The following is a 13,378-nucleotide window of genomic DNA, read 5'->3' on the forward strand; positions in this document are numbered from 1 at the left end:
TACACCATGAAACAAATTCCATCAAATTTCAAAGAACTAGTATCACACAGACATCCTTCTCCAGCAACAATGAATAATTAGAAGTTAATAACACAGAGTACACAATAGTTTTAAAAAATATGGGGAAAAAAAAACGCTGATGTTGGAAATTGAGAAATGTACTTTTAAATATTTCATGATCAAAAGAAAACTGTAACAAAAATAGAAAATATTAAAAACTGAACAATAATAGAAACACTGAATTTTAAAACGTGTGAAATGCAATTTATAACCTTATGTTTACATTCTAAAGAAAACGGTTAAAAATATTTTATGAATGATACGAATTAGAAAGTAAAATAACAACAGAATACACTTGTAAAAAGGAGGAAATAAGCCTAAAAGCAGAAACTGAGTAAAATAGAATCGTAAATAAAATCAACAAAGAATTGGTTCTCTTAAAATGACTAATACAATTGATAAAACTGACAAGATTAAGCAAGAAAATAAGTTCAAAAAAATTGACAAGAAAACAATTTAGGCATGAAAGGGACCTTACAACAGATGTTACAGACTCATAAAAGGCAGTAAGAAACCACTTATGCCGGTATGGACCCACTTATATCAATAGATTTGAGAACTTAGGTGAAGTGGAAAAATTCCTGGCTGGGGAAGAGGACTTATCACTTGGACTCAAATAGAATACCTAAATAGTCTTATAACCATTAGAGAAATTCAATCCTAATTTAAAAACTGTCTTTAAAGAAAACCCAAAGCCCAGACATTTTACTTAGAAGGTCTACAAAACATCTGAGGGTCAAATACTGCCAATCTAATATATACCATTCTAGAATATAAGTACAGCAGTAACACTCAGTAATTCTTTTTATGAGATTAATGCAATTTCAACATCAAAACTTTCACAGACAATAGGATCTAGGAAAATCCCTAGTCTGATTTTATATATGAATGTAAGTGCAAAAATCTTAAAATAAAATATTATCCACAAAATTTCTGGAAAAAAATAGGTCATGATAAGTGGGGTTTATCCCAGAAATGTTTTGATTTATTTAACATCAGAAAAAGCAATGATCAGAACTTCCCTGGAGGCCCAGTGGCTAAAACCCCATGTTCCCATTGGAGGGGGGCCCAGATTCAATTCCTGGTTAGGGAACTAGAACCCACATACCACAACTAAGACCTGGGGCAGCCAAATAAATAAATAAATCTTTAGAAAAGAATGGATCAGACAATAAATGTTTCTGAAACATGGGGAAATAAATGTTATTTTAAAAAAAGAACAGAAAGTCAGTGATCATATTTTACTGCATTAATAGATCTGTAATACCCAACTAGGGAGTCTGAGGGACAACTATTCAGACTCAGCAATACCACAAGCCTCCACTGGTACCAAATCCTCAGAAAGATTTAGCTCAGGCACCAAAGATTAATGAGACACGGTTACACTTTCTTCTATGGGAGTCTTTGCAGCCATCTGGGAGCAGTTCACATCAGTTATCCATGAGCTGTTCTCTTTGCCTCCTTAAATGATGTCTCAGATGCGAGGAGACGAGATCCATGCGAGGAGACGAGATTCATGCCAGATGGAGGCAGACATTCCGTTGAAGGTCCTATCTCCACAGAAGCCAGTATTTCTTGGAACAACTCCATAGGCCAAGCTCACAGACTCCTCATAGATGACACACCTAGTTACAAGAGTTACACACTCAGGAAAGCCCAAAGCTCTGGCTCCCTCTCAGGTATTTATAGTTTATTTAAATCGGATTGGATTCCTCTCAATCCAGTGCAATTTACCAATCAGGGAGCAACCTAGTTGACATACTGTATTATCAGATTACTAGGTAAACTAAGCTAGAGCTAAGCAAAGATCATCTCTTAATGGGGAAAGGTCCTGTTAAGTTCTATTCACAACAGATTAAAGTGCGAAGAAGCACTTGACATAATTCAACACTTACTCATGACAAAAATAAATTCTGAGCAAGCTATAAACAGACGGGAATTTCCTTAAGTTGAGAAGAAAACCTGTAGCAAATCTGATATTTATAGGTGAAATATTGAAAAAGCAAGAATGCTTGAAATCACCATTTCTATTAAAAATTGTACTGAAGAGTCTGGTCAGTGTAGTAAGGCAAGAAAAAGAAATGATATTAGAAAGGAAGAAACAAGACTATTATAATGCAAAGATAATATGATTATCTAAATAGAAAACCTGAAGCAATGATTAGAATTGTTTCACAAGTTTGTCCCTTAGCCCTAACCCAAAACAAACTATAAATATTTTACCTTTTATAATTAAGCACCTCGAATTAAGTACCTAAGTGATATTATTCACACACTAACAGTCTCTTTTAACGCAGAACCTGTGATGATGTACATGGATGTGGAGAATTAGGGATTCAGATGGAGAAGCTCTGGGACATTCATGGAAGTTTTTCTGATGGATTTTAAAGTTATTTGAAAGTCTGCCTTTGTTTTTGCAATTTGCTTCTTCCTCTTAAAAACAATGTCAACAATTAGGTTTTTTATAAAAAGGCTAAAATTTAAATGGTATAGAAGATCTTATCTGCAAAGCAGAAACACAGATGTAGAGAACAAACATATGGACACCAAGGAGGGAAAATGAGGGCGGAATGAATCAGGAAATTGGGATTGACATATAGACACTATTGATACTATGTATAAGATAGACAACTAATGACAATCTACTGTATTGCACAGGAACTCTACTCAGTGCTCTGTGGTGACCTAAATGGGAAGGAAATTTTTAAAAAGGGACTGTATTTATATGTATAGCTAATTCACTTTGCTGTACAGTAGAAACTAACACAACATTGTAAAGCAACTACACTCCAATAAAAATTAAACAAAAGAAAAAAATTAAAAGGCTAAAATTTAATTAGATGCAAATTTGAAACAGTAGCTTTTGCTTAAAGGATGTCCCTGTGGCATTCTAATACCAAGACTAGGTTAAATTTAAACAGTGAGTTTTAAAGTATAGAAATAGTAATATATTAAGAAAAATTACAAGCTTAATGTATGACTTTATACAGCTGATAAATTTATCTCATGAGCAAGAAATTGACATTAATAATAACATAATACAATGAAGAGCCTCCTGGATGAGAAGGAGAAAAAGACTTAGATTATTCTTCACATTGTAGCATTGGAGAACCTTCGCTTCCTCATCTCTGAAATGACAAAGTTTAATTGGATTCTTTCTGAGATCCTGTACAAGTCCAAATCCTTGAATAACCAAATTGATCAGGATATAAAGTGGCACAGAAATAAAACTAACCACTTTCTCCCTTCTAAACACATGGTCCCTCCATGGCCTGGCTTGTTTATTTTCTAAGACTTGACTTGTGCATTTTTATTTATACTTACTACCACACTGTTCATTCTTTCTCTCTTCCTCTTTGCTCATCTTCCTCTCTGCTTTTGACCTTGGTCATAAACTTAAAAGTCTTTCACAAACTAGTCATTTAGAAAAGTAGGGACTGGACATCTTCAGTTCTATTCTCTGACCAAGATGAAACTGCAGTGAGAAGTTCATTCCAAAAAAAAAAAAGGCAAAGTTTGGGGATATATCTTTCCGAACACAAATAAATTGAGTTCAAGATCTCAAGTCAGTCATTATACAACCTGCACAAATTACTTAAAATGTCAGTTTTCTATGAACTGAGAAGTTTGAAGTAGATGATCTAAGTTATCGTCCAATCCAAATTGATGGAATATGACAGTTAGAGCCTGCAATTGTTAGAAGCCTGTCTAACTGACTGGATATCAATCATTTCCAGGATATTTACACAAATAGATAATGGGTACATTTTCATTCAATGAATTTTAACATCAGCACCAGCTGAGAAGATGGAGACAAAGAGAACTGCCCCCTCTTATGCTTAGCTTAGTTTTATACCTTAAAAAAGAAAAAAACCCTCTGCTTTAAAATAACCTGTATAGTAGATATGGTGATAGCTCACTATTTCCACTGAAATATAAAATGGGGGAAATGAGTTTTAAACTATGGAGCTGAATTATCTCCCAGAATTAATTTAATTTCTGAATGAGTTAATGAGGTGGGTAGTACACTTTCTGTCTCAAAATGCTTTTCAAATGGCACTGGATAGTTTTATCTTCCAATAAGAATAATTTTGTCTATAACTGAAAGGATTGATCAAATAGTCTTTCTAATGGAAAGAGAGAGACAGAGAGAAATGTCTGGATTGCTGGTAGCAGGATGAAGAAACCTGTCATTATCTGGCTGAAAAAGTTCTTTTTTGAAACATACATTTACCTTCTACCCAAATATGCTGCTTTGCTTCTTGCACTATTGTAATTTAATTTACATCAGAAATCATGCTTCTTAAAGATGACTTTAAAAATAAGCATGCAGCTAATATAAAAATTTTCCTACTCTTGTTGCATATCTGAAGTATGTATTTCAAACTGAAGGCAGGATGAGCAGAAAGAAAAAATAATGTGAAATGATCAAATGAAGAAGAACACTGTCACTGGCACTTCCTCTGAGTATATCTTCAAGAAACACAACATATTTATCAAGAGAGCAGCCAGAAAGCTAATGAATTTACTTACAAATGAGAAATTCAGAGCAACATGGGTAAACATATGGTTGACTCATGTTGATGTTTGGTAGAAACCAACATAATATTATAAAGCAATTATCCTTCAATTAAAAAAAATTCAGAGGAGCCATTACCCCAGGTACTATTAATATTTTCTTAGTGTAATTTTGAATAACTTCACTCCCCAGAGCCTATAACCTCAGCCTATTTGTTATAATTGTATTTTCTGAAGAAAACAAAAATTTCAATAACAATACAATTCCAATTAAAATCATCACAAGCTTTTTTTTGGTAGAAATTGATGGGTGGATTTCAAAATTTATATGAAATAGCAAAAAAGCCAGAATTGCTAACATAAATTTCAAAAAATACAAAATTCTTCACCTTGGCGTTTACTACTGTACTTTACCTGTGTTGGGTTAGTGATGGGTTACCCATTTTGAATATTCAAGCACTGTTTTCAGGACTTCCCTGTTAGTCCAGGGGTAGGACTGTGCTTTCACTGCAAGGGACGCAGGTTCAATCCCTGGTAGGGAAACTATTAAAGATCCCCTGTGCCAAGTGGTGAGGCCAAAAAAATTCAATTGTTTCCTTCCTACTGTTTTTTTGGGGGCGCTGCACCACACAGCATGCAGGATCTTAGCTCCTCAACTAGGGATGGAACCCGAGCCCCATGTAGCGGAAGGGCAGAGTCTTAACGAACGGACTGCCAGGGAAGTCCCTCTACTATTATTTTCTTGGTTCTTTATTTTGGTATGTTGTAATATTATGTAATTTTTTCAGGTTGACTAAAGTGTAATTCACGCTTTAAAAATGTATAGTTTGGTGAGTTTTGCAATCAATCTTCTCCTCCCACCAGATCCTGGTAACCCATGATATAGTTTTGTCTTTTCTAAGATGTCATACTCATGGAATCTCAGTCTGCAGCCTTTTGTGACAAGCTTCCTCACTTGGTATAGTACTTCTAAGATTCATCTGTGTTACTGCATGTATCAGCAGTTTGTTCCTGTGTCAACTTGGGCAGGCTGAATTAGGTTTCCCAGAATTCTCTCCATTGTATGCTAACAAGTAGGGTGGGCCCCAAGACACATTTCAGTGTGAAATTTGGAGGGCAGAAGTGGAGCAGGAGGCATTTGGGATTTTTTTTCCAGGCCCTTTCATAGTTAACCCATGTTGAAACTTATCTCCTGGATCAACTGGTTGGTGAGGGGCAGCAGCCAGGACTATTAACTGTTCCACTTTTCCTTGGATTGTCCTTCAGTTTCTCTGATTCCTGGGCCAAGTGTGTTCAGCAATGTGCCAAACGGTAACTTTTCCCACATGACACCCACATCATCAAGGCTGGAGACAGTGACAAGTGACATGGGTCTCAGTCCATCCTCATGGATTCTAGCTTGTCTGTGTTTCTTCCACTTTGACATCTGTCTTCCTCTCCCAACAGCCTACCCTATGAACTTCAAGCTCCAGAATTAGATACAAAAACAGTGCTGGAGACTACTTATCCAATCCAGTAATTGTGTAATGTCAAATCCCTGTAAACAAATCACTCACACATACAGGTGTGCCTGCAAATATCTTAGTAGTTCTGCTTCTCTGACTGAACTCTGGCTCATACAATGCCTTTTTATTGCTGAGAAGATATCCATTGTATGGATGTATGATTCACTTATCCATTCACCAGTTTAAAGGCATTTGGTTGTTTTCAATTTGGGATCTTGAATAAAGTTGCAATAAATACTCATTTACAGGGTCTTTGTGTAGACATATCATTTCAAACTATCGTATTTACAAATATAAGAGGAAATAGCTACAAGAGTTAAATGTGATTGCCACCACAGGGAGGAAGGGATATATAAGGGTCTGATGTTATGCTTTGAATTTTAGAACTTTGTTTCCATAATTTAAAAAAAAATTAGGGAACTGTGCACTTTAAAAGAGTGAATTTTATGATACGTGAATTATATCTCAATAAAAGTATACAATAATACAATGAACAGACTCTGTCAATTTATAATCTAGTGTCAAGTTTTATTTACCTTTTTTCTTACAATATGCCGTCATTCAAAATATACCTCATAAGTAACTCATGCATACAGTAGGCACTCTATAAATGTTTTGATTTAATAATCAGATATTTTTTAGAATGACTAAAAACCCTGATGTAAAATCCCAATTGGGAAGTGCATAATCCCATCATAGACAAAATATATAACTTTACAATAAACATTTTTATAAGAATTTGCCCAAAAGAGGACACACTTACAATTTAGAAATTAAAAAATAAAAAGTAAAAAGCAAGATGAAACACAATACTATTTCAACAATGATCCCTGGATTCGTGGTGCTTACAGACCAAGGGCTACCTGCACCCTGTGGCCTTAAGACCATCAGACATTCAGTTAAGAAGATAATTGTATACATAACAACCTCTTAACTGGAAATGCTGCAATAATATATAAGCAGTACCCTATGAAAAATGTTATCTATATCTCTTATATGAACACAGGAAAAAAATTTAAATATATATTTTATTCTCTTATTTAAAAAGTCAATGCTTTTTATTCTAAGCATCAAGAATGAGCAACAAATAAGCATGAAGTCACTTTTATACAAGCTATGCTAAATCCTGTGGAATTCTTTGGGAGATAAGATCAAGAACCTTAGTCCAAAAATATGACAAATCCTTACATTAAAAGGTCTTTCAATGTTTACAAAAACAAAACAGGCTGTGACCAAACATGCTAAAGAATTATCTTCTAAGTCCTTATTTTGGGTTAGCTTTATAACTAGGAACATTCACTCCAACTTGAAAAAAAATTACATCACTACCATGATAATAAAAAAAAGCCAATAAATACCTAATTTTACAGAAGCAGCTGTGCAAACTTATAAACATAATCAAATACTCCATAGCTACAAAATGAAAGTCTAACTATATTTTTCAAAAGCTATATAATTCTATAAAAATTTAAATATGTGGACTGATTCTATCAATAAATGGAAATGTATATATAAAATACTATTAAGTGAAAAAAGAAAAATTAAAGATATAAACTGATTACAACCATGTAAAAGTAAATATATTACAATAACAAACATTGAAGTGAATTTAATGTATAGACACATAAATAGATTCAAATATTCATTAGGGCTTTATCTTTGCTGCTTAAGATTATAACAAAAGAACAAAAGAGACTACTGTTTTAGGCAAACTTATACTCTGAAACAATAATACTGAACTATATGTAAACTCCTAAAACAAAGATTTTTAAAAACATAACTTCTGTATCTCAAATGTGTCATATGAAAGATGAGCCCACCTTTGCTGATCTTCATTTTTACAAAATCTTCTGGCAATAGTTAAGACAGTTCTAACTGCCCTTCTTAGTGTTTAGTGTTTAGTCGCTCAGTCGTGTCCGACTCTCTGCGACCCCATGGACTTAACTTTCCCCTAGGGAGCCCACCAGGCTCTTCTGTCCATGGGATTCTCCAGGCAAGAATACTGGAGTGGGCTGCCATTTCCTTCCTTCTTAAGCAGAAAGAAAAAAAATTAAGCACTATTTAAACAAGAAAACTAAACAGCATGCTAAAAAAATCTATCTACTCAATCTGTTTTACTCCTGCAAAAAGCCACTGCCAGAGGGTTTTAAAAAAACTAATCCTATATACATACTTTACATAACATATATTTATGCTATAAATATTTCAAAGAATGGCTTTTACATAATTCTTTATTTCAATATATATCTTATTAATTTAATTGTAAGTTATGCAAATGCAGTCTTTTAGATTTATAATATTGAAAATTATTCTCTACACGATTTAGAAAATGGCTAATTTCTTGGATAAAACATAGCATATTTAGAAGTCCGAAAGCCAAGTAAATCTCTTATTTCATTTCGGAATTTTGACAGATCTTGGCGCAGTTCATTTAGATTTTCCACAGTTGCCTGATCTGTACTTTGCATCTTTTGTCTCATGGAAGTCAAGTAACGATGCACTAGACAGCACATCACTTTTTGGTAGTTTTCATCTCTCTTTTGTTTCAAATTTCTCCATTCCTTCAAAACAAAATAATATGATACTAACAATGTACATAAAAAAATGTTTAAATGAGGTGAATTTTTAAAAAAGTTTACAGACACAAATACATATTTGTAATGCTTTATTAGATGATATTTTTTGCCACTCCATGTTACAAAATAATATTCAACGTGTTTCAAATAAATATGCCCTGCATATTTGTTTTACTCACTTACCTGTATGCTCATCTTGGTTTAAAATCCTTAGTTTATAGTAGGGATTAGAAAACTTACGACCCACAGGCCAAATATGGCCCACTTCTTATTTCTGACAGTCTGTGAGCTAAGAGTGGCTTTTATGGATGAACATGTGTAACTAACTTGATGATAGGGAATACTAACTTTGAACCCTGATTAAACAAAATGGGTTATTCCAAAATAGAATTCCATTCTTTTCAGTAATGGACCCATATTATATATAAAGAGGTATTACTCAATTATTTATATTTTTAATTTCATCAATAAAAGTTTTTTGGAAATTTGTTTTCTCTCTTATTTCTACCCACATAAAATCTGTAATTTTGTCATGGCCCACAAAATCTAAAATATTAATTATCTGGTCTTTTACAGAAAAGGTTTGCCAACTCCTGGTTTACAGCAACATGGATTGAATTATTCATACATTAAAAACTTTCAAAAAGAATGAAAAAAATATGAGTTAACTCTGGGAGTCACTCTTTCTTTATGCTGACAGGCTAGATATCTTGATTATTTTCCTTGTTCTAAAACTGTGAGATGAGAATTCCTGAAAAAAAAATCACACCTCTCTTGCATCTTCAGTAAATATTTATTGAATCTGTACTTTATGATAGGTTCTATGCCATGCATTAGGGATATAGGAATGAGAAAAAAAAAAAACAGTCTTAGCCCTTGTTTTCTTAAGCTGTTTTGCTAATTGCTTTATAACTACAACAAATTAGTATAAAACAACATAAATCTTAGCCCTTAGGACTCTGTATATTTATGCTTTAGGAAACATCTGAAATTAGGAACTATTAAAATTATCACACTGCAGTTCAAACATCTAACTTCTTACCTTCAAGCTGTTCTGCCGTTTAACTTTGCCTTTTGATGTATGAGAGCAAATCCACTTACTCAGGCTACTAATCATATAGCAGATAGTCTTTGGCGAAGGAATGATGTTGAAAGGTGGGGGTAATGTACATTTGTCATCAAAGTAGCTAAGCCACAGTTTTGCTCGAGCAAACTTCCATTCTTTGTCTTCATGATTCTATAAGAGGCAAATGAAAAACTAACACAGGATATGATTAGGCATGCATACACGTGTACACACATGGTGGGACTGGTATGGACTGTTCAAAGCTGTTCAAATGTTGCCACACCTTGGAGGTAAAAATTTTGTTCAAGACTTGCAATTAATATACATTATTTACATTTTAAAAAGATTTTTAAAAGATACTAATTCTTAATTCTTTTAAATCTTTGGTTGTCTTATCTACTATATACATTTGGTATGACCTGAAGAGAATATAAAAATTTTAAAAGAATGAATACTTACTGCTATTAACTGAAAACTTTTATGAAGCATTGCCACCAGCAGCTTGGTAAGTACTATCACAACCACAACATTGTATGTCCCAACAATAACAGCTCCGACAAAGGACTGTAATTCTTCTCCGTAGCTAAATCTTGTGACAAAGATTGCCACATGTGCTAAGGAGAAAATATACCAGAACAAAGCAAAGCAAGTGCCGATGAACCTGTGAAGACAATTATATTTCTATTTAAAAGGAATTTTAAGAAGCTATTCAGCAAAAATAAAGAATTTATTAATACAACATTACATAAAGAATAGATATTTTGTAAAATAACTAAGGATGGACCCAGCATCACAGATATGCCTTACTGTAAACAAAGAAACAAACTCAGAAGGAAGACAAACCATTTCTGTTTAATCTCTCTCTTACTACTATTCTGTCTTTTCACAACACAGCAGCCTATGATGCTGTTAATACTTACCAGGATTTTGCCACTTCTTTGTTCAAAAACTTCAAATGGCTCTCAAGCTCCAATGCCCAAAGTCCATACAAGAGCCAACAATGTCCTACAAGATCCTATTACCTTTCTTTTTTCCCCTTCCTTTTTTTCTCTGAAGTATAGTTGATTAACCCCACCTCCCTCTCCCCTTTGGTAACCACAGGTTTGTTTTCTATGTCTGTGAATCTCTTGTTTTCTATGTCTGTGAATCTCTATCCTGTTCAGCATATGCATTCATTTGTATTATGTTTTAGATGCCACAATACATTATATAGTATTTGTCTCTGACTTATTTCACTAAACATAACATTATCCAGGTCCATGCACATTGTTGCAAATGGCAGAATTTCATTTTTATGGCTGAGTAACACTCCAGTGTGTGTGTGTGTGCACACACCCCATTTTCTTAATCCATTCATCTATTGATGGGTCCTTTACCATAGGGCTCATATACATTGGCCTATATCTACTTGTTTTAAACTGATAGTCATTTAAGTTCAAACACATGCTAAAAGATCTACAGTTTTTCTACCCGCTCACCCACACTGTTTTTGATGTCATATTTTACATCTTTGTGATTATCTCTCAACTGTCTACTGTATTTATAAGTGATCGTCAATCCTTGCTCTATACCTGCCTTTCCTAGTGCGATTTTCCCTTTCCTATAGATTCTTATTTCTTTTCAATTTAGAGAAGACCCTTCAACATTTCTTTTAGGGTAGGTTTCACACTGATGAATTCTTTTAGTTTTTGATGGTTTGTTAAGTTATCTCTCCTCCTATTCTGAATGATGATCTTGCTGGGTACAGTATCCTAAGTTATAGGTTTTTCCCTCTCAGCACTGAATAAATCATGACTCTCCCTATCATCTGCAAAGTTTCTGCAGAGAAATCAGCTGATAACCTTATGCAATTCCCTTGTATATGACTATTTTTCTCTTGATGCCTTTGAAATTCTAACTTTTGCCACGTTACTTATGATATGTCTTGATGGGGGTCTGTTTGGTTTCCTCTTTCTTGGGACCTTCTGTGCTTCCTTTACCTGGATATCTGTTTCCTTCTTCAGGTTTGGGAAAGTTTCAGGTATAATGTCTTCAAATAAATTTTCAATCCCCTTCTCACTCTCTGTCTCCTAGAACTATTATGCAAATGCTTGTTTGCTTAATGTTATCCTAGAAATCTAGTGGACTGCCTTTGCTTTTTTTCACTTTGTCTTCCTTTCTGATGTTCTGGTTGGGTAATTTCCATTATTCCATCTTCTAGACCACTTATGTGTTCTTCTGTGTCACACAGTCTGCTATTCAGTGTTTTCTTATTTCAGATATTGAACTGCCTATTTTTGTTTTAATATTTATTTATTTTTAATTGATTGATGATGCTTTACAATATTGGTTTGATATCTGTCATACATAAACATGAATTAACCACAGGTGTACATACTGAATTGCCTATTTTTGTTTTGAGTCTTTTTTTATATTTTCTAGTTCCTTGCTAAAATGATCTTTGTTTAGATATGTTCTCTTGACGTAAACTAATTTAGTTAGCATTTTTATTACCAATGATTTGAATTCTTTATTGGTTAATTATTTGTTTCATTATTTTTTCAAGGTTTTTCTCTTACTTTCTCAAGTGAGAGTAGTTCGTCTGCTTTTTCATTTTACTTAACTTTCTCTGCCTCTATGAATTTAGATGAAACAGTTGCCTACTGTGGTCTTGAAGAGGTGTTCTTATGGGTGTCCCCACAGGATTTGGTGGGATGGTTGGATTTGATGCAGACACCAATCTCTCCTCAGGATGTGCTGGCAGCTATCACCTGGTGGGTGGAGTGGCTGGAGATGGAAGGTCTAGAGCCCACGCAGGGTGTGAGAAGGGATATCCTCTCTGCTCAGTGGCCATCACTGCCCTGTGGTCAGGGGTGGGATCTACTCCCAAGCTGCTGAAGTAGAAGCCCTGAGAGTCAATCTGGAGCTGGATCTGTTCCTTTTAAGTGTGTGTGTTTTTTCTTCTCCCCACACCGGGATCTTTGCCCCAAAGGAGGGGAGTGCTGAAGCAAGTGGGGCTCAGTACTTAAGAGTCCCATGCACTACCTGTGTTAAGTGTCCATGGCTCCACTCAGATGCGGCCCGTGGCTGTGTTTCTTCCCTGGCCAGGGCCGCCGAGTGCTGCACTGTGGTGTGGAGCGAGTGGGGCCAGAGCATTCACTCAGATTGGATTTGGGCACACAGCAAGGTGGTCACAGGAAACCCAGCAGCTATGCTGTTGTCAAAACTATGGATTGCTTCCAGGGTGCCCCTGGAGTAAGCTCCAACAACAGCGACTGCCTCCTCCCCTGGGCTACACTCCAGGACTGAGTTGCCTTTGTGGCTCAAGGTTGAGTCTTTTCCCAGGTCCTGATGCCCTAGATCCAGGGAAGTGCTGTGACGTAGAATGAGCAAGGCCGGGGTATTCACTCAGTTCAGGCTGGGGAGAACAGTGAGGTGGTCACAGGAAACCTGGCAGCCACTAGGTCAGACCTCCCTCTGCCCTAGCCAGGGACAAGCCAGCACCTGCACTCCTCAAGAGTTGGAGTCCAGGCTTCTTCAGTCTTTCTCTGTGTCCCAGGGATTCTCCAACCAACCAGCTGAGGCAGCTTGTCTCCTATGCATAGAACCCAGACTAGGAGAGCCTGTGGCTTGACCCACTCACTCCCCAGGGTAATTGTCCACCTGTGTAATCT

The 13,378-nt window shown here is 35.3% G+C and overlaps 1 protein-coding gene across 14 annotated transcripts in view; it reads right to left on the minus strand.

Moving 5' to 3' along the window:
• Positions 1 to 6,590: 6,590 nt before the first annotated feature.
• Positions 6,591 to 13,378, minus strand: part of TRPC1 (transient receptor potential cation channel subfamily C member 1) — a 61,142-nt gene continuing 54,354 nt past the window's right edge. For all 14 annotated transcript variants that reach the window (XM_081569550.1, XM_081569551.1, XM_081569547.1 and 11 more), the window contains 3 exons: positions 10,185 to 10,386; positions 9,702 to 9,896; positions 6,591 to 8,644 (listed from right to left, as the gene is read on the minus strand). In XM_081569550.1, the coding sequence (XP_081425676.1) occupies positions 8,417 to 8,644; positions 9,702 to 9,896; positions 10,185 to 10,386 (625 nt within the window). In that variant the 3' untranslated portion in view covers positions 6,591 to 8,416. The remainder of the gene's footprint in view (positions 8,645 to 9,701; positions 9,897 to 10,184; positions 10,387 to 13,378) is intronic.

Source organism: Giraffa tippelskirchi, chromosome 2 (assembly GCF_054371585.1).
Source record: "Giraffa tippelskirchi isolate mGirTip1 chromosome 2, T2T-mGirTip1v1.2.pri, whole genome shotgun sequence".
In the NCBI taxonomy this organism is placed as follows: domain Eukaryota; kingdom Metazoa; phylum Chordata; class Mammalia; order Artiodactyla; family Giraffidae; genus Giraffa; species Giraffa tippelskirchi.